At 43.0% G+C, this 24,112-nt stretch overlaps 1 protein-coding gene and 1 long non-coding RNA gene across 28 annotated transcripts in view; one reads left to right on the top strand and one right to left on the bottom strand.

The window, feature by feature from the left end:
* The window catches only part of PTPRM (protein tyrosine phosphatase receptor type M), a 395,597-nt gene extending 377,190 nt beyond the window's left edge, over nt 1–18,407 (bottom strand). For 26 of the 27 annotated variants that reach the window (XM_083518498.1, XM_083518477.1, XM_083518488.1 and 23 more), the window contains exon 1: nt 17,347–17,932. In XM_083518498.1, the coding sequence (XP_083374624.1) occupies nt 17,347–17,419 (73 nt within the window). In that variant the 5' untranslated portion in view covers nt 17,420–17,932. Of the gene's footprint in view, nt 1–17,346 lie in introns of all 27 variants that reach the window. The other variant, XM_083518504.1, reaches the window with a different exon arrangement.
* A 1,408-nt stretch (nt 18,408–19,815) lies between these two features.
* On the top strand, nt 19,816–20,683 carry LOC310714016. Its single transcript, XR_014529518.1, has 2 exons — nt 19,816–19,939; nt 20,277–20,683. It is a non-coding gene; the product is annotated as an uncharacterized lncRNA (long non-coding RNA).
* Nucleotides 20,684–24,112: the final 3,429 nt, after the last annotated feature.

Here is a 24,112-nt window from a genome sequence, read left to right as displayed (position 1 = left end):
GTCCTTCTTCGTGTAATGCTGAGCACGGTCCTTACTATCCCACATGCACAGAAAACATGGGTACTTGGTGAAGCCAGACTGTTGTCCCAACAAAAAGTTCACCATCTTCAGGTCAACACAAATAAACCACTTATGCTGATCATAACCAATTTTCTCCAGCACATACTTCACCGCTTCATAGTTCTCCTTCAGTGTACTCGAGTGAGCCAGGGGTATAGAGGCAAACTGGTTGCCGTTGTGTAGCAGAACACATTTCAGTGATTGCTTGCTGCTGTCAATGAACAGTCTCCAATCTTTGGGTTCGTACTGTGGCACTCCAAGCTTGAGCAGAAGCTGCGCAATATCTGCACAGTACACCAAGTTTTTCTCTTCCGAGAAAAAACGGAGGTACTCTTTCATGCCTGTTGCGGAAGAAGCTGATGCGAGCACTGTCAGAGAGGAGGTTTTTTTCCTTCAATCTGGATGCCAACAGTTCGGCATGGAGTTTCCTATACACTTCATGGGGCGGCTGCCCCATTAACTTAATTTTGATCCCCCAACTTTATGCTTTGCTGCACCAATTTATGGAAGATTTCGAGGTTTTATGACTTCAAACTGATCCCTTTTCGACATAATCACCCAGAACTATCGGACCTGAATACTTCTTGTCATTAAAATAATCATTTCCCATCAAAACAATTATTCGACATGGCATTTTACCCCCACCGTCTTCTAAAATGTTCCACACAAGCATACATGTGAACAAAAACGTAAAAAAAGACATGTGGCCATAGCTCAAAAACTTGACCTGATTGAGCAAAACCAATGTGATTTTTGGATTCAGCGCATCATCAGAAAAAACACAAACAACAAATTTGTTGTTGACCAGTGATTAAGCTCTAACTTAAAATTTTGGAAATGTACAGCGTTTCTTTTCCTTTAAATTTTTTTGGGGGCCCCAAGAGAGTGGGACTCTAAGCTATAGCTTGTTTAGCTTATACGTAAATCCGGCACTGCCTCTACCATAGGAGTTGGAATGATGGCTCAGAAAGTTTATGAACTAGCTCCATGTCCTGTGAAGGGATTCACCATGAACTCATCTTTTTGGCCACATATGCCTACATCAAACTGGAGATCACTGATGGACCAGTGCTGATGGAGCAAGCTCTAAGTATTTAAGCCATTTCAAAATTCGGTTCATCAGAAAAACATCTGCAAAAAGCAACCATTCTCTCTGTTGCGAGGTACGGCTGTTAGGTGAATAGATCTGTGACTAGTGCTCAAGTTAAGAAAATAATTCAGATTGCTGCTTAGGGCTGTGGCAGCTCTGCAGGAAAGACAACAGTTAAAACTCGATTTTTACTTTGAAGGTGGCAGCCGCAAATTGCTATGAATACACAAAGATCAGGAACTGCTGAGTAAAAAGGTGCCACTGTAACTCTTCATTATGGAGAAGTACTTTTAAGATGTTAGATTCACTTAAATACCCTTTCCCCCTATTCCATATAGTTTAAAATTACCTCTCCCCACAAAGGATTTACAGCAAGTTAGCAAGATGTACAGAATGTACTCACTTTGGTAAGAGCAGAACACTGTGCTTCTAAAGTTAAAAACTAGCCCCTTGCTGAAGTGTCCTTTTAGCAGTCTCCCTTTTAGCTGCTGCATTAGAGCACAAAAACACTCCCCCATCATCGTTTCTCCAGTCCCCATGCAGTTTTCCAAAGCCCTGAAGTTTAATTCACCACAAAGACTTAATAAGGTTTAGACTCTTAATACAATTAGTAATGTAGCTCACAAATTAACCAACCCATTAGCACTCCAAAGAAACAATTCCAGAGAAACTCTAGCTAACATGGGGATTAAGAATGACTTCTTATGAAGTGAAAGATTGAAAGCTATTACATATTGCTGCATGTAATGTATATGAATATCATTTATTATACAGAAGAGCCTGACACACCATTCTGGCGTTACTTGATTTTCCATAAAATGATGAGAAAACCTAATGCTTACTGTATAGAAACTGGCAGCTCTCATGGCCATCTAATAAAAAGCAATGTCCAACATACATATTGTGCTAACATAACTTTCAAATAAAATTGTAATATGCCTTATTTATTTTTTTAATGCTAAGGTAAAATACCAACACGTAGTCTAATGGCACTGAATTAAATCAAATGTTGTTAAATATGATAAACTGTGGTGTGTGTGTGTGTGTGTGTGTGTGAAATCACTACTTTAACAATTACTAATGACAGGCATTCAGTTTCCAGCAGAGTTTTAGATTTTTCACTAGCTGCAATCTGAAGGTGTTGTTCAGGGCTGTCTTATCCATTAGGCTTACTGGTGCCCCCACCAGGGCGCCTGCCCATCAGTGGGAGTCTGGGACCAAGATCTGGCATCCGGGAACAGCTGTGCACTGCTCGTGTTCGGGGTGGGTGAGTGAGGCGCTGCCGCTGAGACAGCCAGCTCCAGGCCTTGCTCTGCCACCACCCATCTTCTGCCCGGCCTGGCCTTGCTCTGCCACCACCCATCTTCTGTCACGCTTGCAGGGGGCGTGTTATTGCCCCCTGCATCAAGGGAGTCCTGGGCCCGTGTCATGCCACCCCGCCAGACAATCTGGTGGGCAGGCGGCGTGGTTTGCCGTGTTTAAACAGCAGCAGGCCCACCAGTTCCTCTCTCCTCTTTGCCAGCTGCTTCCTCTGCACTTGGATCCTGATCCTTCTGTGACCTTTTCATGGTGCATCCAGCCCACTGCTTCCTGGAGCCGGATGCACGGCTTGCATTCTCCTCTCTGCTGCTCTCTCTGGTGTGTTGCGACGCAGCTGCTTTGAGCGACAAGGAGGCTGAGCCGGTGAGGAGCCTGTCTGTGTCAGAAAATCGCCCGGTGCTTCACCTTCTGACACGCTGCTGCTGGATTCTTGATTCCAAGCAGCAAGGGCACAGCACCTACACACACACTCTTCAGCGCTCCTCCACCGACCATCCCTCAGAACGTCTTCAAATGCGCACTCCACAGCCTGCCAGCCAGAGCGTGGTGTTATTAAAATGTTATAAATCGCATTAAGACCCAGAATATGTATCTGCAACAAACTGTCCTGGGAGCTTACTGGGATGTAGAGCATCATTTAGTTCAATCTCTTGAGACCGAGTATAGCCTCTTCAAGTATTCTTGCCAGTGCCACATCCACATTTGGGCAAGGTACTGAGTGTGGGTCACCTCCCTGAGTGCATCTAACTCCTCCAACTCCTCCTCGCTGTTGTCACCACAGCCCATTCTCTCACCCTCCACCTTTGAATCCTGTCTGCACTTAGGTTTCAGGAAGGGATCCCAGCCGACCACTTCTGTGAGGAGATCCAGGCAGCGTCCTGAGGGGCAGGAAGGTTGCGCTCTGCACTGACATGCCTCAGCTACATCACATTTGGAATACTGCAGCAAGCTCTAAGTTTGGCTGCCTTTGAAAAGTGCTATTATAGAATAGTGGGTTAAACCACAGAGCCTAGGGCTTGCAGAACAGAAGATCGGCGGTTCAAATCCCCGCGATAGGGTGAGCTCCTGTTGCTTGGTCCCTGCTCCTGCCAACCTAGCAGTTCGAAAGCACATCAAAGTGCAAGTAGATAAATAGGTATCACTCCAGCGGGAAGGTAAACGGCGTTTCCGTGCGCTGCTCTGGTTCGCCAGAAGCGTCTTAGTCATGCTGGCCACATGACCCGGAAGCTGTACGCCCTTGGCCAATAAAGCAAGATGAGCGCTGCAACCCCAGAGTCAGCCACAACTGGACCTAATGGTCAGCGGTCCCTTTACCTTTACCTAAGAAGGCGGCAATCTGAGCTGTAGCTATTTCTCTGTCTCCTTGCTCAGATTCAGAGGGGACAGCAGCTACTGACAGCAAGGAGCAGCATGGGGGAACAGAGCAGCAGGGTGGAAGGACTGGGAATGGGGGCCCTGCTGGGTTGCAGGCCCTAGCAGATGTCTAACCATGCCAGCCCCAGTATCAACCCCAAGGCCCCTCCAAAAACATTATTTTTAGAAATTTCTATTTTGCTCCCTAGTTTTGTACTGCGTTCAACTTTCATTCATTCATTCACTTTCAAATTGTTGAACCTATAAACAGGAGGGTGAACACAAGCAGCTGCAGTTTAACCCTGTGGTGATGCACCACATGATACACCCCCTTTCCTACTTGAGTTCTCCACTTCTTATGTTACAGACCAATGTGGGCTGTGATTCAGGTACTGTATGAATCAGGCCTCAGAGTTGACACTGATCCAATAGTTACCACCAGCTATCGTGCAAAGGTTTTCAAGCCATTATCTACTCATGCTGTGGTACTTTCTTCTTGCCTTCAAACTCTCCTGGGAAGATGTCACGACTAGATCAAAAGTCTTACTAGAATCCACCTCGTCAACTGCATTTCTCTTCCTAAAAACAAATTAAAGAAACCCTGTTTGTCTGGCATAATTGTCATGACATGACAGCTGACTGCTTTTTTTAAAAAATCACTCAATTTCCCTCAGTGTGGCTTAGTCATTGTTTTAATATTGGTTCTATACTTACTTTCCATGTACAGAAGGCAAGCAAATATTCTTTAAAAAAAGAGAAGAGGCTTGCTGCTTTCTTGAAGCAAGCTATGATTAAATATAATTTCTTCAGACTCAGAAACTACAAGTACATAACCCTTTCTCCTTTCATAACCATCTGGTTTTCAATGTTATTTTTGTAGTGCTTAGGCAACACAAATACCGTATTCTGAACGTTCTACAGCTTCAACTCCAATGCCACACAGCAATACTAAAATGCAAAATACTGCCATGAGAATTGAATGGCATTCTTGTAGACTTCTAGTTCCGTTTAAAGCTGAAAGCAGTGTTCTAGGCGCATTTTGCGACAAGGAATTTCATTAGCGCGAGCAGTTTCTGAGCTCTGGACTCAGTACTGCGCCTAAGATTTCAGATTAAAACTGCAGAGTGGAAGGAAAGGAGGAACTTTTTCTGGCTCCCCACTTTCAGCTACCCTCTGAAGACTGGAGAAGAGACCCTCTTAAGAATATTAGGGGGTTGGGCAGGGGAAGAACTAGACCATATGAAAAATGAACATAATATTTTAATTGCAGTTCATTCATTTTCGGCTTTGTATTCTTGTTATTTAAAAAGTGTACCTAGACATTCCGTTGTTGTGCCCATAACCTAGGTTTAAGGTGCCATTTAGCTCCTAGCTTTCATATCTCAGTTTCTAACACTGGTTGAACGGGTTTCTAATGCTTAAAACTCTGCTCTTAAATTATTTCCATCTGCATCTTGGGCTCATCTTAATATAAACACACTGTTGTTTATCACTGAGCAAAGCAAAACGTAATCTAGGTAAATTTATTTCCCTTACAGATACAATATCAAGATAATATTATGGGTAGCAATCTTTCAGCTGAAAAATATATATTGTGGTCTTGCATAACAGCTATTCGTATCCTCCCATGTCTGCTGCCTGCTGTTGCTGTCAAATTCACACTGTGACCACATCCATTTTAGGCCAATCAAAAATAATCTGAAAAGTGCTAGGTGATACCTGTTCATAAGTTACAGGATTGTAGCCAGAATGGGGCCAGTGAGTGCACTGCCCACATGGAGTTCCATGCCTTTTATTTTTTTAAAAAAGCAGTCCTTTGTGACACCAAAACATTTTTCATTTTAGGAGGGAAAGCTTGCTTTAAGCAAAGAAACATGTTTAGCTAAACAAAGAAACCTATGCTGCTTTAAAGCTCCAAATTCTACCCATTTGATGCACCTAAGATTTTCCGGGCTCAGGTTAGCACTTTAAACATTACTACTGCATGGACCTTGTTTAAGTAATCCTGGAATATATTGCCTTCTAGGACATTCTGCAGGACATGGAAATTAAATGGAGTAAGGATGTCGCCACTTCAAGATTATTCTGCTTTAACCCCTGGTTAAACACTGGGGTCAAATATACCCCAAATTAATAAAACTTCTACAACACCATGTTTTCTATAACTCTGTAGGTTAAGTATTCTACAACTATGATAAAGTTATAATTTTCATATGGCGCTTCATGGCATATCAGTTAGAAGAAGAAGAAGAAGAAGAAGAGTTTGGATTTGATATCCCGCCTTTCACTCCCCTTCAGGAGTCTCAAAGTGGCTAACATTCTCCTTTCCCTTCCTCCCCCACAACAAACACTCTGTGAGGTGAGTGGGGCTGAGAGACTTCAAAGAAGTGTGACTAGCCCAAGGTCACCCAGCAGCTGCATGTGGAGGAGCAGAGACGTGAACCCGGTTTCCCAGATTACGTGACTACCGCTCTTAACCACTACACCACACTGGTTACCATATTTTTCCGTGTATAAGACGCCCCCGTGTATAAGACGCCCCCTATTTTGGGGGATTCAAAAATAAGAAAATGGGTGGATATTGCCCAGAGTTCTTGAGCTTTTTTTGAGGGGGGGGGGGTTTGCCAAAAACCACTCACCCACCTGAACAACACTTCCTATCGCACACAACGCAAAAGCCACCAAACGTCTGACCGTGCGCCGCCAGCAGCCACCTATCACTCGCCCAATTGCCGATGCAACAGCCAATAAAAAAAGCCCTTGCCGCAGCCAACAATCACCCGCTCCCAGCAGTAACCAATCCCCCGTCCCCACAATGTGTAATCCATGTATAAGACGAGCCCAATTTTCCAACACTACTTTAACGTAGAAAATCCTCGTCTTATGCACGAAAAGTATGGTATATCCTTACAACTTTTGGGATCAATTTCTGCCCTATCTGATCATACAAAAAAATTGAAAATCTGTGCACATCAGGACCCAAGGATCAAAGTGACCCTGCAAAAAGCTGCTTTAAAACAAACAAACGTACCCTTGATGCCCATTAATGCTTAGACCAGAACTTGTTATTTCAATTTCTTGTTCATTTCTTAACCACCTTTCACCATAAGGTCCCAGGGTGCGTTATACAATATCATATATTATTATTTTTTAAAAAATTTTGTATTTTATTACAGTGGTACCTCTGGTTACGAACTTAATTCGTTCTGTAGGTCCATTCTTAAGCTGAAACTGTTCTTATCCCGAGACGTGCTTTTGCTAATGGGGCCTCCCTCTGCACACAATTTCCGTTCGCATCTCAGGGCAGAGTTTGCAACCAGGAGCAGCTACTTCCGGGTTAGCAGAGTTCGTAACCCGAAGCGTTTGTAACCAGAGGTACCACTGTACATTTATAGACCATCTTTATCTTCCATGGAGCTCAAGGTGGTTTATGTGGTTCTCCTCTTCCACAATTAATCCACACAGCAACCCTGTGAGTTAGGTTAGGCCAAGAGATGGTGATTGCCCAAGGTCACCCAGTAAGCTTTATGACTGTGTGGGGATCTAAACCATGGTCTCCCAGGTCAGACTCCAACACTCTAACCATTACACCACACAGTTATAAAACAAGGAAAACCTTTCCAAGCAGACAGAACATATTCTTGAGAAAAAGACTCTCCCCCACTAGTTTCATAATAGACAAATTCTCTCACTTTTCTTAAAATCACTGCAAACAGGTTCAATGGTCAATAATATCGCACAGGCTTCCAAAATCCCTTCGCAAATATCAGTTTTTAATCCAGTTAGAATCTTCTTCGTGACCCAACAAAGCTTCTTTTTCCTATCATTGCTATTTGCAGAGATCATGTTGAACAATACATAACTAATTCGGTTTTTGGAGTCATTTTGACCCCAGCTGCATCAGAAGGATGTAACAGGGGGAGAAAGAACCAAGAGCAATTGTCACCATTTGAAGTTAGCTCCAAAAATAGCCAGCTGATTGCCACCATACTGGAGCAGGTTTAGAAAAGGGGGACTGATGGTTTTTTGTTTAAATTTCACCTCAATTTAGCAGTTGTCAGTGATCTGATTTGCACGTAACACCAAGGCTACAAACGCACAAAGCAAGAGCAGCTGGAAAACAAGTCAAGCTTTGTAGAAACAGGCCATGGTTTGTTTGCTCATCTACACAGTGACTCATGATTTGTTGAGCAAACCACTGTTAAAACAAATCATGACACAGTGTTATGTGCAAACACAACCAATCAATTCTTGCCCACCTGTAAACCAGCATTCTCAGTAAGATTTCTAACAGTCTATTTCTTAAAAATTCAGATTGTAGTGTCAGTTTTGGAAACAAGGTAGAAGTTAGCTGTTATTAATACATGCTCTTTCCCTCTATATATGCACAGAGCATACTCTAAAAGCAGCTCATCCTATTAAATCTACCTCAGCACTGCTTCTACATTGTCCAGGATATGACAGGTATGATGGGAGACAGACTAAGGCTGCAAGGGCCACTAGAAAAGCCTTTTAAGAGTTGTTAATAAATTATTATCATCACAATGCTTTTATTTTTCTTTTAACAGTATCTACTAAAATGGCAGATGCCATCAGATGCAGAGCAGGTTTCTCTTGTCTCCTACCTGTTCCTTCTGCACAGTGGTGCAAAACTGAAGAAAACAGGGGCCCTGACCATATAACAACTCATTAACAAGGAAGCAAATGGTAAAAATATGACAATACATGCAGACTGGGGATACAGTAGAGCAGCACTCATAAGTTAAACCATTAAGGAAATAAAAGCCTCCTGTGGAGCTATACAGAACTTGACAACAAGCAGGGAATGAGTATTTAACAGCTTTATTAGAAGTGCGCATGCATTGTCATAGTAAATTACATTTAATCCCAGTCACATTACAGCAGTGCACAACAGTTTGGGCTGAGCATTTTAACTCAATGTATATACAAGAATCTACAATGTGTTATAGATTTCTGCCAAATCAGACTTTCTGTAAACAGCTTAGAGGTTCTATTTACAATCAAGTGGTATATAAATTTAGTTTAAAATAAAAATAAAAAACCATGCAAGATTACCAGACTATAAGCATGGAGTGGAGTGGCCAGAGTTCTGTAAGGCCTGGAAAGGCAGAGCCCAGACTGACTCCAGCTACAAAAGATTAGACTGCTGAACAGACTCTTTCTTTGTGGAGTTTTTTGTTGGGACTGTTGCTATTGTTCTTTGTATCTTTATTTTAGAACTTGTGATTTATGTGCAAATTGTTTGGTTTGGTTGTGTATTTTTAAACGTTTATGCTTTATGACTATTTTGTTATGTTGTAGTTATGTATTTTTTTCATGTTGTAAGCAGCCTTGAGCATGGTTTCAACTGTGGGAAGGGGGCATACAAATAAAATTATGTTTGTTATTTATGTAGTAAGTTTGTTAAACCATAGTTTACAGTTGCAAGTGAACTCAATACCAACCTATGGCTGCTTTCACCAGCTCCAGTATTTTCTTCCAGTCGTTACCACAGTTAACTACAGTGTCTAGTGTTGGGATCACCATTTTTTTCCAGCTCATGGGCACATCTGGAATTTTCAAAAAGAATTATGACACTACCCCAAAAATGCTGCAAATGGGGGATTTCCTTACATCTTGGAGGAAGTGTAACACAACTCTCAGCAAAGAGCAATGGGAATAGTGGGACGGGGGAATTCTACAGCCTTTATGGGCACTGAAGAGAGTTTATATGGATGTCATTGGAGGGATAGGCTATTGGAAATACCAGATCTAGGATGTATATCCACTTTTAAATGATTTCATTAGCAGAGCAAGCTCCTCCCACCTCAGACATCCAGCTGTGTGACCCTTTGTTTCTGAGTAGTGGAAGAAGAAACCAGGCAGGTGAGAAGGGTGGATATGGCATATTGGTGTTACGATTTGCTGATATGCTAGGCATAGTTGTTCATGTAAAAACAGAACACCACATTCTCGATTATATGAGCTCTTTTTATATTATTTCTGTATTCAGCCATATATCTGAATCTTAGCAGAGTGCACACAAGGCTACAGCCGCAAGCCTCAAAAAGTCACAGTACCACCTCAGCAGTGCTAAGGCCCACCTTAACTACTTTGTTCAACTAGGACCACATAAAGATGTTCAGAGGGAAAAACATAGAAACTCTGTGCCAGGTCAATTGCTATCTAGATAACTATTCTGGGTAGCTAGCTAAATACAGTTGTGAAAACTTTTACATCCATCCCCTGCTTTACTTAGCATCTAGTATGGAAGGGTATGTTGTCAGACAACAGGTTGCATTTCCATCATGGCTAGCAGCTCATTCGGCCTATCCTCCATAACTGTATTTAATCCTTTTTCAGATTAAAGACACACCATGATCATCTATGAATATATTGCATTAAGAAGCATTTCTTGCTCCCTTTCTAATTTATTGAAAACAAATAAGACGTTGTTTCTATTCTACCCACAACACATAGGTTACTAAGATCATCTCAATTCCATCCCTATAAAATGGCAATTCCTACAAACCCTTAAAATCCCACTCACCATCACTCTTTGGAATTCCTTGTTAACACCACTGGACAGGACTCAGTCTACAACATCGCTTAATTGGCAAAATGTTATTGTGGTTGTAATGACTTTGGCTAGTTTTTTGTTCAATCCCCTTTGGCTAGCTACTCTTTCCTTTCACCACATTCCGAATACTCCCTTAGTCCCAAATTGCTGCTACATTCTCCGACACATACAAAATCTACAAGTTTCAGAACACAGTGCAACAACCAAAAAATTCAATTCCTAGCAAATTTAAAAGTAAACACTATTGCAGCTAAGTTCTAAAAATGTATTTTAGGTATACCAAAGAACTGTTTGTACCCAGAGGAATTCTTTAATTCTTTTTTTCCTTTGAAAATGAAACTTCTCATTGTGCTGAAGAAATGTGAGTCAAAGCACATCTAGTTCATGAGAGTACTAGACTTAATATTTCACCCACAGGTGATCCCAAGACAATTGTAATCCAAATTTCAGTAGCTTTACCCTCGTAGAGAGTGATTTTAAGCAAAGTACATTTTGCCAAAGTTATATTCAATATTATAGTTTCATGTTTGTTTGAACAAACATACTAAAACATGCACACAGTGTAATTTTACAGTACTTCTTCAGCAAATGTGTACAATTGTTTCTGTAAGTTCATTTCCCTGTTAAAGCCACTAGCAAAGTAAAGGACTAAAAATATAAACAGCAAGCAAATGTATTATTACACAGACTTGGATGGATCCTGATCTTTCAGGAGTTTACTTTCCTTCAAAAAGGTACCTAACTTACGTTAGATCAAACTTTCAAATCACTCCAAATGCCTTAAATACCGTACTTCTTTGTGCCTCAAGCCCAGAATGTGCCAAGTTCAGCATACAATCATGGCTTATGAACGTGGATTTAGAGATGCAGCTACACCTAGTGATCAGCAGTAGATCACAGCAAACAAAACTCGGTAGCTGAATGACTTCATGCCTTTAAAATAAAAACCAGAACACTAACAAAAGCCCAAGTGAGAGAGCTGAAAACAAAATGTATAGGTAACACACACCACCAAGAATTAAAATGTGGTGGTGTTTATATGTTTATTTGCTTGTTTACCTAGTAAACTTTGCCTGAACAGGTTCTCCAAACTAACAATGAATAAAATTGAACACACTGGGAAAACTGAATTGCTAGAAGAATTTATTTTGCACACTCATTTGTTCACCAAAAGAAATAATGTCATCATTAAGTGCTATTAACTTAAAATAAAATAGAGTCAGAATTCAGAGGACAACTTTATGCTTGCCCAAGAACTTGTGCATACCACATCTTATGTGGGATTGTAACTTTTTAAATATTTTGAACAGGAAACTCCATTACCACTTTAGAACGCATCCCTCAGCTACTACATAAAGTAGTTTGCAGCACAGCATTGGGCTGTTATTTGAGAAATTGAAGTTCAAAGTTACCATAGGTGTGGGGGAACTATCTGTAAGGTACTTTGAATCCTGGGGCATGGGTGTTTTTTAAAATGGCTGCAATGTATCCTAATTACCAAACAACTACAAAACCTACAGAACAGTATTTGTAGAAAATTCTTAGTATGAAACTAATGAATTGTCCTGCTGCATCGGTTAAATCCAAAACACACTGGATCTGTGTCAAGGCTGCCACTGAACGCAACAGCTTTTGAAAAGAATTGCAGAGATGGCTTTTCTAGAAGGTCAGCCTAGTTTGGCTAGTTTGTTAATTTACCTCACTTCACTCCCAATGGGAAAGTCAGCTGCACACACATCACAAATGACTGGAACATTTTCTCAGCTGAAGAACACAGAGAAATCAGACACTAAATGTTCCTCCCCTCAGCCATTGCTACATAACTCTGGTGGGGTGGAGGGTTTGCGATTTTTAGGTTTTTTGTTTTTAAAGGAAAAGAAAAGCATTTTATGACTATACTGCAAATCCAGCCTCTACAATTGTCACTCCAACAGATTACATCTGCATTAAACACTTCTTTTCTTTTTTTAAAAAAATACATATACACTGTAATTTTTCTGGAAGAGTCTGATAACTAAACGTGAGACCAAAGATGCATTATACGAGTTTCTTCAGCGTAATTACATCCTTGTAATATGCTGTAGGGTATACTTTTCTCCTCTATATTATCATAATAACAGTGCCATTTTAATCAGTGACTGAACAGAAAACTTTAATTTTTTAATAAGTAACACAAGACAAGTCAGAGATGGTTTCAGCACGAAAATCATCATATAAGAAAAGAGACAGACAAGAAACAGTATAAAGAAAACATAAAGAGTGCTGCGTGTGCAGTTCCCAGCACTGGGTCCCCGGTATCTACTGCCTGGGGCAGTGCGAGCAGTTCCTGTAGCTGGATTAAAACCAGGGTGATCCGATGTCTGGTGTGATCAGTTCTGACATCCTCCACCGTCCATTAGGGATGGGAGTAGGCGGAATCTAAATGTAGACTCATCTCGCCTGTCTAATACGTGGCTGGCTCAGTCAAACTATCCATTGGAAGGGCATGCATATACACATGTGCCTTTATGTGCAGAGTGATCTTTGGGATTGGGACCTACCGACATAAATTCAAGGAATTTCACCAGATACACAAAACAAACAGAGGTAAGCACACACACAGTGATGCTCATCCCCCTACAACCACTAACCAGAACTTTCATGTGTTGAAGTTTACACATCCAGCTGTGAGACATCAAACGTACATTATTAGCCAAATGCACAGAAATCAAGTGGCATATGTGAATGAATAGCTCTTATGCAGGCAGTTATTCTCTGTGCGGAATGGGGATTGGAGACACATTAGTTGGCCCAATTCTCTCAGCATACCAGTCCCACCCACCCTTGCAGCGCCTGATGTCCATGCAGCATGTGGACATACATTTGTATAGAGATCTACATGCCTGAAGTCTAATGTGCAAAGTCACAATCCGTATGCTCCATGTTTGGGCTGTGCACGTGCTGTTTGTGTGGTCATCTATCAAAACGTTCAACACCCCAGTGCACTGTAGTGAGAATGACACACTAAAGTTCGGGTTTATATGGCAAAATTCCAGTTATATTCCCATGCCTAGAAAGTAACCATAAGACTTGCAAACCAGCCTTTATTTCTCTCGTCTGCAATTTTGCACCCACAATAAGGTCTTTGTCTCACACTATTGTGTTTAAAAACACAGGACTGCAACATAGACTTCAGAATGTTTGTACACAACACTGCACTGAATTAACCAATTATGAACCAGTTAAGAATGTATGTACTTTAATGAAAAACTGATTAATAGACACAGTTTTGATTTGACCATCTATGTAAGGACGCTCCCAATATATTTAATACTGGCACTAGAACTAACTTTTGAATTCTAATATAGCATTTAAATTTTGGTATTTTATAAAGGAGCGATTTCTTTGCAGTCTTGGTAACTTTCTTGTCCCCCGTCCCCCCCATCACTCTCAAATGAATACACATTGTAAGAAAATGAAGTTGTACAGGTGGGGTGTAAAAGTTAATAGTTCTCCCAATACTTTTTATATTACATCCTTTCCTTTACATAATGCTATATGTTACAAGAAGCCCATAAATACATTACTGACAGCAGATATAGGCATTCAAAGTTCAGGTGCTGTGCCAGCAAACACAACAAAGCTTCATGAAAATCCAAAGTTAAAATATTAGGTTGAAATCCTAACCATTGTGAATACTTGGTTTTAGGCTTGAGGTATTAGCTGGTATACAAGTTTTCTGCCACCACTTTATACAAGAAATAGCTGTAAAGGTTAACAATATTATGTTATACTGTAAACAAAAAGCACCAACTTTCTGCAGGCTTTTTGAATATGTAACTCATTCAAAAAAATAAGGCGGTTATAAAAATGCATATTTTTCAAATTCCATTACACCTCTATTGATCTTCCATTGCAGTTGATATGAACTCATATGAACAGACTTTTCACTGTATACAGAACATAAAATTTAAGATTATGCTGTTACTCTTGTATCCTATTTCTATTGTATCCTATTTCTATGTGAACAAAAGCATTTTCAAAAGTCGTTTGTTTTGCCTGGCACTGACAAAATAAATAAATTTAAAATCAATGCTGATAAAAAAGTAGCATTCTGTATATTTAAACGTTGTCTACAACCATATTTCAATTGAAAGGATTAAATGTGCTGAAATTAAATATACAGGCAAAACCTATTAACTATGTAGAGATCCCAGGCACACTTACAGTCCGTTCCTATGCAAGTTTATTCAGAAGTAAGCTGAACTGTGTTCAATAGAGCTTGCTGCCAATCAAGTGTGTAGGGACTAGTGTTGAAGTCCTACTGCAGTAAAGGGATTTACTTTTACAGTATATGCTTAGGATGAGGACACAAGCCTCAGAACAATCATTAGTTTTTACAAAATAGCATGATCTTAGACAAGAATCACAACATTTTTGATACAATCCAAGAAACAATTGCTTTTTCAACTATAAACTATCATTACTGTTTATTATCTTTGGGGAATTTGTACACCTAAGGTGTATATTTACAATTTCAAACTTGTAAGAATATCACAGAAAAACTCAATGCTTTTTGTTAACAGTTAACTTCTCATCCCAACAATGTCTTGAAAACAACAGCAAACCCAACAGCAATATAAATATTTACTGTAACTTTTGCTCTTGCTGATTTCCTAATGATTACTTCCTAAGAAAGACTCTCCAGTGGGGACTGGCCGAACGTAACACTGAAAAACTTTTGATACATGCAGATTCAGTATATAGCAAGGATAGGGAGACCTGTGGCCCACCAGGTGTTATAGGGAATCCTATTAGCATGGACAATGGTTAGGATGGTAGCCCAGGAGTGTCTAGAAGGCTATAGGTTCTCCATCTCTGGTGTACTGCATTAAAAAATAAGAAGAAAAGCTCATCTGTTCTCTTGACATCTTTCAATAATTTCTGCAGTTGCCCATACTCTATGCTCCAAATAATAGTGCTGTCTGTAGTACCTACCGTTACACATATATTTACCCACACAGGCACAACAGGCTTTTTGGCATACAACTTTCCAATACTTATACATGAAAACTGGTCTGAAGCTTATTGACTGGAACAGGAAACTGGTTTTTCTTTTTTGCAATCCAGTGATAACTTTGGTAGGCTAATAGAAGAATCAAGTATTACAGAATTGGTGTTGAGATAGTATTGTTTCTAAGCAAGGCAAGCACACACTTCTGCGAATGCAGCCCCACATAAAATGCTCATTTCTTCCAATATTTTGACAAGTTGTGCTGCAAATTATGCAGTTAAGCTGAGATATGGCTTTATCCCAATAAAGTGAGAGCTAACTGCGAGTAAAGTTTCATGATTCACAGCTCAGCTACAAATAGCCTCATTGAAACCAGAGAAGGGACGGGGGGGGGGGGAGTTTTTCTTCAGAATTATATTTCATACCAGGGGAAACCTCTGGAACGCCTCTCTCGCAATGAACCTTCTGACTTATCTAGAAATGTAGAAGGGAACTTTTGAGAAGACACAGGCTGCTTTTATACACACAGCGTCCCTGGAACATTCCTTTAAACCAGAATGTGTTTACAGAAGCCATGAAGAGCGGATTTCTTAAAATCCAAAACTTAAGTTACACAAGGGTGCTGTACACAAGCACTACTTAACGCACGAAACACCCAGTACCCTGCAGCCAAGGCAACAACCAGAGTCCTATTTCTCCTCCTGATCAAAGCACGTAGAAGAACATGGAACCCAGATGTCTTCAATTTCTGTCATAGGTTTCTAGAGTTCATATGAAAAACAAACAAAATGAGCCCAAGTTACTCATCCCATCCAACTATGTGGAACTAACTGTTTCGTAATCCAACTACAGACCAAAATTAGAGGGTTGTATGCCTCACACGTACCATTAAAGCATGTTACGCACACTGGAGGGTATCCAGAGGAGGAGAGCCCAAGCAGGAAGGATGCTGAGGCAGTAAATGCCTGCCAGGTAGAATTAAAAAGTTACGCCTTGATTATCACTTCACTGCTACAAAGTGGGGAGAAATGAAGGAATCACAGCACAGGGCACTGCTTCGGCCAAAGCTTGACACAACTTGACCAGCACTGGAAAAGACTTCTTCACAACAACTACTCTTAAAAGCTCGGGACCCCTGCGTCCCCCTGCCACACCTGGACGCCAGACCAAAGGGGCTGTCAGTCACCCAGCACTCAGGGCACAAAGCTCGCCTCCGCCCCACAGTAGTCCAGCGAGGACTTGCACTACACAAACTGGGCGGCTAGTCGGACTGGAGAGAGGGGTCCGCGCAAGGTATTCTGGGCAGCTTTCTCTTGCCCAACTTCTCTCGCCACCCAGCACGAGAGACCGTGGGCTCCAGCGCCCCCGCCACGAGCTCGGCTCAGAAAGCGGCCAGCAGCCCGCCCGCCCGCCCGCCTCGCCTAGACGGAGCGTCCCTGCCTGGGAAGGGAGAGAAGCCCGGACATTTGCAACTGCTGGCCGGGAGCAGCCAACTTGCAGAAAGTTGTTTGGGGGTTGGATTTAAAGCAACGGCCCTCCACACATATATATATATTTAAAATGTAATGGTGGTTGGTGTTTTTTTTAAGAATTCCGAATTCCCGCCTCCCTTTCGAGGGAGGGAGCTCGTCGAGTTGTGCCAGACTCCGCAGCCGCCTCGCTCCGCGTCTTGCACTTTTGCACCCGGCAGCCAAACTAACGGGATCCCTCCCTCGGCGCCTGGAACTTCCCCTTCTCCCTTCCAAGCGTCTCTCTCTCTCTCCTTCCTCCTCAAATCCACTCAGCAGCTCCAAGGCTCACACCCGACAAGGGGGGAAAAAATACCTCCCCATTCCCCAAGGCAGCCCGTCCCGCTTCACCTTTCCTCACACAAAGCTCCTGAAGGAGCCCAGCAGTCGCCCAGAGTTCATTATTATGATTCTGAAAGGGACTCCGCGGGGTTTGCGTTACCTGTGAACGTCTCGGCTGCCGCTGCCAGCAAAAGTCCAGCCAAAGTCAGGAGGCAAGTTTCAACTTTCCCCATATTTCCTTCGTCTCGAGAAAGACCCCCCTCCGGCCCTCCCCGGTCCTGGGGGGTTGGGGAGGCTGGCGCGGGCGCCCTCCGTGGCCCTTTCCTCGCGGGGTCCGCCGGCCTGAGAGGGGGCTCCGAAAAGCAGCAGCAGCCGCGTCGCGTCCCCGTCAGCAGCGCCCTCCCGGCCCCCGGGAAACTCCCGCCAGCCCGCGCGCTCCCTGTTGCGCCGCCGCTCCAGCCCCGCAGCCGCCCAGCCGCGAGCGCCGCGCCGTCTTCGCGAGGAACTCTCTCCTCGCTCCAGTCCCCGCACTGACTCGCGCTCCCCCCGGCAGCCAGGCAGGCAGGCAGGCGCTGAGCAGGCAGCCGAGAGCCAGCCAGCAGCCAAGTCACGCCCAGCCGCCGACGAGGCCGCCTTTCTCCCGCTAGAGGGCGAGTGGCGCCAAAAGCGGCACCCCCGCCAGGCAGGCTGGCTGGCTGCTCGCTCGCTCGCTTGCTCCGAGGATCTCGCCGCCGCCGCCGCGTTTGCTCTTGTGGGAGGGAGAAGCTAACGGGACAGGCGCGCTAAGTGGCTGTTGCTGCTGCTGCGGACCCGAAAGTCTTCTTTTTGAAATACCCGCACGAAGGAAGGCTCCATGAGAAGAGCGGAATAGCGCCGGACGGAAACGGAGGAACCAAAACTGTGAGGGAAATGCAAATAAACAAAGCAGCAGCTCGGGGGAGAAGCAGTCCTACGTGCCGCGCACGAAAGAAACGCGGGGGAAGTTTGTTGCTGGAACCCGGGCAGGGCGCTCTTCTCCGCACAGAAATTATGAGCTTGCACTAGTTTATCCCGCCATTCAATTTATTATTTATTTCGCTGCCCGAATGCTAAGCAGTAAGTCGTTTTGAGGCTTCCCCCCAGGTGAGTGTTGCAGCTGCGCGCCACGTTAATTCTTTGGAGCCAATCCGGGCCGCTCTGGCTTCTCTTGCAGGGCGCCACTTAGCGCTGCAACTTCGGCCGGGCGCGCGGCTGGCCCGGGACGTGTGCAGAGCGTGCTTTTCCCTGGCTCGGATGACCGCAGCCAACCTCCGCACGCGTCGGAGATCGCTGGGAAAGAAATCCAGGCGAAGGCTATTTGCAGGCCCTTTTTTGTTTATTGTTACGCCTTTCAGACGCTTAAAATCTGAAAAGGAATAAGGCAGATCATCTGCAGCTGCATTCGCATAGCAGTTTATCCCATTTTCAGGACTGTTGATTTCCACATTACTGCACACTTGAGCTTTCACACAATTTAAAGCCGTTTCTGGAATTGTCTGCAAGCGGATTTACCAAAATGGCAGAGAAAAGTAGAGAACGACAAGGCAACAAGTGCAATTGGACATTTGTGTACAACTAGTTAAAATCTCTGGAAGAACTAAAGTCAAAAAGTTATTAGCAGTAAGGGCTTATATTTTGTCTATTCAAGTTCAGGGGCATTCTTGAGAGTAACGCCTTGCTCTTAAGATTGGCTTTCTGATTACAATTATGAGGGGAGACAAGTTACGTCGAGGGAGGTGAACTCCGCACATGTTTTCAAGCATCCTCTTCCAGATCTCTCTCCATGAAGCCCTAGTTTAAAAATGGAAAGAAATGTCATCCCTGTATAGTATGGAGCATTATCCCCAGTTTAAAAAAAATATGTTTCCCACACCCCTTTTGCCTCTGCTCCTTCCATTTTCCTACATCTTTTGGCATCGCTTCCCAAGGAAATGATGCAGTCAGCCTGCTGTGCCTGCTCTGCCTCTGCAGAAAAATAATTGGAGGTGGGAAAGAAGAGGGAGGTGTTCTTTCTGATCCCTGCAAATTGCTACTTTTTGCCTTCCCACCAGATATTTCTTATTCTGCTTAAGAACATGTTCCTGTAACTATTTTAGGGTTATTCACCCTCCACCTTGTCACACACAGGCTTTCAGCAAATACGCAGAAGGAACCACCTGGGAAGATTGTCCTCTCCCTCACCTAAGGAGAAGGTTGCAAATAGGCTTCTAAAAGTGGCCTTTTCTTTCACAATTCCAGTGACAGAGACCATATAACATTTGAACTAACCTTGCCCTGTGGACCACAGCAAACAAAGATCAGCTTAGTCAACACCAGGTCCAGACTTTTTAACTTCTTCAGACTTTTTTATCAGTATGAATAACCCATTGCTTATCTGTTCTGATCAAACTACACATTACATTAAGCACAAGTCTGCTTAACTTGGTTATTTTATTTTGAATGGGGGGAAAACAGCAGACAAGCATCAATACAATAACAAACAGCCCACAAGGATTAGCAGAGGGATGCTAATGGCTGCACACGCACCCAGAGAAGCCTTCCTTTTCCAGAAAAAAAGATGGTATATGTACAGGTACAGCTTTCCAGAAGGAAAAATGGGGGAGCATTCAGAGACATTTCACCCTTTTTATCCTCCCAACAATTCAGGTAGGTATGTTAGGCTGAGGGATAGTGATTGGCTCAAGGTCACCCAGTGAGCTTCATGGCTGACTGAAGATCTGAACCTCAGGTCTTAGGCCAGGGGTCTGCAACCTTTAAGACAAAAAGAGCCACTTGGACCCGTTTCCGAAGAAAAAAAACCTGGGAGCCGCAAAACCATCGCGACATTTAAAGCATGCGTGCCGCTGCCCTCCGATCTGACAGCGGGTGGGAAGGTGACGTTGGGACGGTGCGTGACTAACGCACGCACCGCCCCATGCAACGTCACAGCCAGTACAGCGCCTGCCACAGTGGGGAGTGTCAGGGCGCACAATGCGCCTCCTCCCCTCGCTAGTATCCGCCCCGGAGCCGCGGCAAAGGTGTAAAAGAGCCACATGCGGCTCCGGAGCCACGGGTTGCAGACCCCTGTCTTAGGCTATGTACCCATTAGCAAGAAGGTTGTTGCACCCTGCTGCATTTCAAGTTACATTTGCACATTGCTTTACACTGCTGTACACCATTTAGGGCTGCCATAAGTCAGACATAGCTGGGATTTGTCTGGGCAGATTTTTTGTTTTTGTTTTTTTGTTGTTAATTTTTAATAACTTTTTATTCAAAATTAAAACAAAACATATTATCCAGAAACATATCATCCTTATCCCCTCCATTTTCCCTCCCTCCCCCCACAGAACCCACCCACCCCCACCCCCCGACTTCCCTCAGTTCCAGTCTTTGATTTCTCTAAAAATGCTGTTTTCTGCATGTTACACCGTTGTATAGATCCTCAAACTATTTAGCTGATTATTATCAATAAAAAGTTTGTGAATGTTTATTCAAAACCAGCCAAGGAGTCCAGTTCGCTTTGTTGTGTCTTCAAATACTTTGTAAAGGGTTCCCATTCATCTCTAAAGTCACAGTTATCCTTGTCCCGTATAGGTGGAATTTTTGAAAAGCGGCTTAAATATCTGTTTTGGAGATTTTTTTAAAAAAAACAACAACTCACTTTTTGAAATTTTCACATTTTGAAATATGACACCCTTAATACGGGCAGAGACGTCTGTATCCAATGCGCATTGTCTGTTTGGTTTCCCCGCACCTGTAATGCCCTTGAACTCCAGTTCATTAAGCTTTCATCTGCATATGCACTATCATCCACACATGTGCAATAGCTGTCTCAAATGTAATGCAGCTTAAATTTTCCTTTCTGGCTGAAGCTAGTTGAGGAGAAAACACATTGAACAGCAGTATTTCCCAAGGTAGTACAGATTAGCTCTGCATCGTGGGTAACATCATGTGTACACAGATTCAAAATCCTGTGGTGGGAACACATTGAAGCCAGAGTCCAACACTAACCACTATCCCTTCAGAATAAAAGCATCACTTTATTTGAGTAGCTTCACCCTTATTCTGAACCCATAGGTTTGAAGACATGGGACTGTTGGGCCTGAACTTTTAAAACACTTACATAATGTTAGTGCAAACAATTTATGTTGCCTGTTCTTTTTCCATCTGTTTTCAGAGGGGACCCCAAACCAATTAGAAACAGCTCAGTTTGCAAGTAGGAAAATGACTTTATCACGACAGTTAGCTATGTATGCATACATTGGGGGAGATGATTCCCCCCACAAAGTTTGGAGGCGGACAGTGTTTGTGGTTTCTGGTGCCCATTTCTCACTCCTCATTTCGTCTCTCTCTGTCTCATTTTTTGTCATTCTTTTAGGTGCCCCGAGAGGAAAGCATGAGTGCATTTCCTCTTCCCCACAGCTGCTTTGTTTGCTGAGGAGTCTGCTCAGGATTTGTGTTCCTGGCAGGAAGCTGTTTTAGCTAGAGGAGAAAAAGGGTGTGTTTGTGAAACTCAAATCTCACACGGGACACAAAAGCCTCTCATTAACTTTCTCATTTAGTGCAACACGCCAGAGCCTCAGCTGCGGCGTCCACGAGAGAAGTTAGAGAACTTGCTCTCTTGGCGAAACCCCCCATCGGAAAATGAATGGTGCAGCTCGATCATAAATAAAAATGAACAAGCTTAAAGGCAATAGACAGGTTCCGTGTGTGGTAATAAATCCAGCCTTTCGTGCTGTGCAGTTCACTCGCACTGGAAAATCATTCCCTCCACCTCCCCCACCCACTCTCTCTGACAGCTGAGCTCCCCCATAGTGCTTTGGCCCTCTGCAACTCCGAGGCACTAAAAAAAGGCAGCAAAAGAGGAAATGGAAAAATAACAGGCAGAAAATACAATAGCACAGGAGAATCAAGCTGTTAGCAACAAGAGGAATTGTTTCTAGAACATTAATTTACTTTGTGTTCCAAAATGGCGTGCTCAGGGCAGGGCTTTGGGGCAAAGCCCACTCAGCAGATTAGCAGTATGAGAGTTGGCTTACAACACTGGGAAATAAGTGAAACCATATACATTTCCATCTAAAGAGAGAGACCCTTGTAAGACCATCAAGTTTCAAATTTTAAATTACTTCAGACTACCCCAATGGGGAACCTGGGACCTTCCAGATCTTTAACTACAACACCCATCCCTGAGCATGGACTATGCTGGCTAGGGCTGATGGGAATCCAGCAACTGATTCCTGAGCCCTTCGCTATACATATACGCCAATCTTCAAGCCTAGTGGGTTGTATCCAGACTTAGTCATGCTTGAGTAGGTGGTTGAAATCAATGGAACCCAAGTTAGTCATCATGACTGAACCTGGAGCCAATCCAATGTTAAATATAAACCAGTGTAAACTATTCTACATATTTCTATGCAGTAACCAGTGAAATGCAGTTAGGTTGCCAAATTTTTCACTCAGTCAAACCTCCAAATGTTGAAAATACAGGGAAGTGAATGGAGTTAGGACAAAAGAGGAAACATCAAGTATTGAGACAGTATACCTGAATTATTTCTGAGAAAGAATTTGAGATCTATTTTACCTATGAGGAATCAATCACATGAACCTTACACCATTGCCATAGATTGCATTTGTGCACACCATTGCAAACATTAAGGCTATAACTATTTACCTAGGAGTAAACCACTGAGTTTGATGGCAGACCAATTCCATGTCACAGAGATGCATATGATCACAGTGCCTGGAGACAGACAATCAGGCCATGCATCCATAGCAGTGACCAGAGGAATGATCGCTGGGAAGGAGCACAAAGAGAGGAAATGCTGTGGTGCATCAGAGGGTTTATAAAGTAAGGCCCTAAAGCCAAGCAGTTCAAAAGATTACTATGCCAAACACAACATCCAATCAAAAGAGCATATATGCAAGCAAGATTGCTTCCAGTCAACATGTTTATTGAACATGAACCCTTATTTGTTTGCAAAAAGTTTGCGAGGAGGTTATACAAAGTATTGTTTGTTGAACATTCATTCCAATTCATTTGCAGGCAGGTTATATGATATCAAATCAATAAATTGTTATCACACACTTTCCTGTGCATTTCCCTATCACTTCCCTCACACCCAAAAGTCCATGAAGGGAGGAGCAGGTTTGATGTGCAAGAGTGCTAAATCCAGTTTAATTTCACAATCTGCGTTTGTCAATATGAAATGAAACCTCACCCACAAAGTAGCCACGGTCTGAAAGAGGATAGGTACACAACTGTCATGTTGTGATGGTGTAAAAGGAATACTGTGGGGACTTTTACTAATTCACATCTCCTAAAGCAACCTACGCCATGGTGTCTCTGTGCTTGGAATGGAAAGATCTTTACACAATCATCTGCAGCATTAGAAATATCAAAGAGAGGACTGCCTTCAGGCTTTCCTATTGGTATTCTGGTATAATTTTGTTATGTCTCTGATTCACTGCAGGGAGAAAGGCTTTAGCAGTAGAGAGGAAGCTTTTCCCCTGTCCTGTCACTGGATATATCGGACTTAAGGAAACTGGTCCTGGGTCAAAACCCCTCCTTAAGGTAGTAGAAGTACTGCATCTCTTTGTGGCTCATCCCCTGAACCAGCTGTGTGGAATGGGAATTGGGACACTGTTTTACGGTGGTTCTGGTCCTACCTACAGGACTGAGTCAAGAGCGTAGTAGTGGAAGAGTGCTTTTTGACCCCCTGGAGATTATGCTATGGGTTGCTGCAGGGCACTATTCTGTCGCCTACTATGCTATTTAATATCTCCTTGAAGCCACTGGATGTGGACATTAGGAGTTTGGAGACAAGGTGCCATCAGTATGCTGTATTTCTCCATAACATCTGAGTTAGGACAGGTCGTGTGGATCCTGGACTGGTGTCTGGATGCAGTGGTGCAATAAATGCATGAGGGAG

The sequence above is a fragment of the Podarcis liolepis genome, assembly GCF_965112155.1.
Source record: "Podarcis liolepis genome assembly, chromosome: 8".
NCBI classification, from domain to species: Eukaryota; Metazoa; Chordata; class Lepidosauria; order Squamata; family Lacertidae; genus Podarcis; species Podarcis liolepis.
This window is presented reverse-complemented; position numbering and strand designations above follow the sequence as displayed.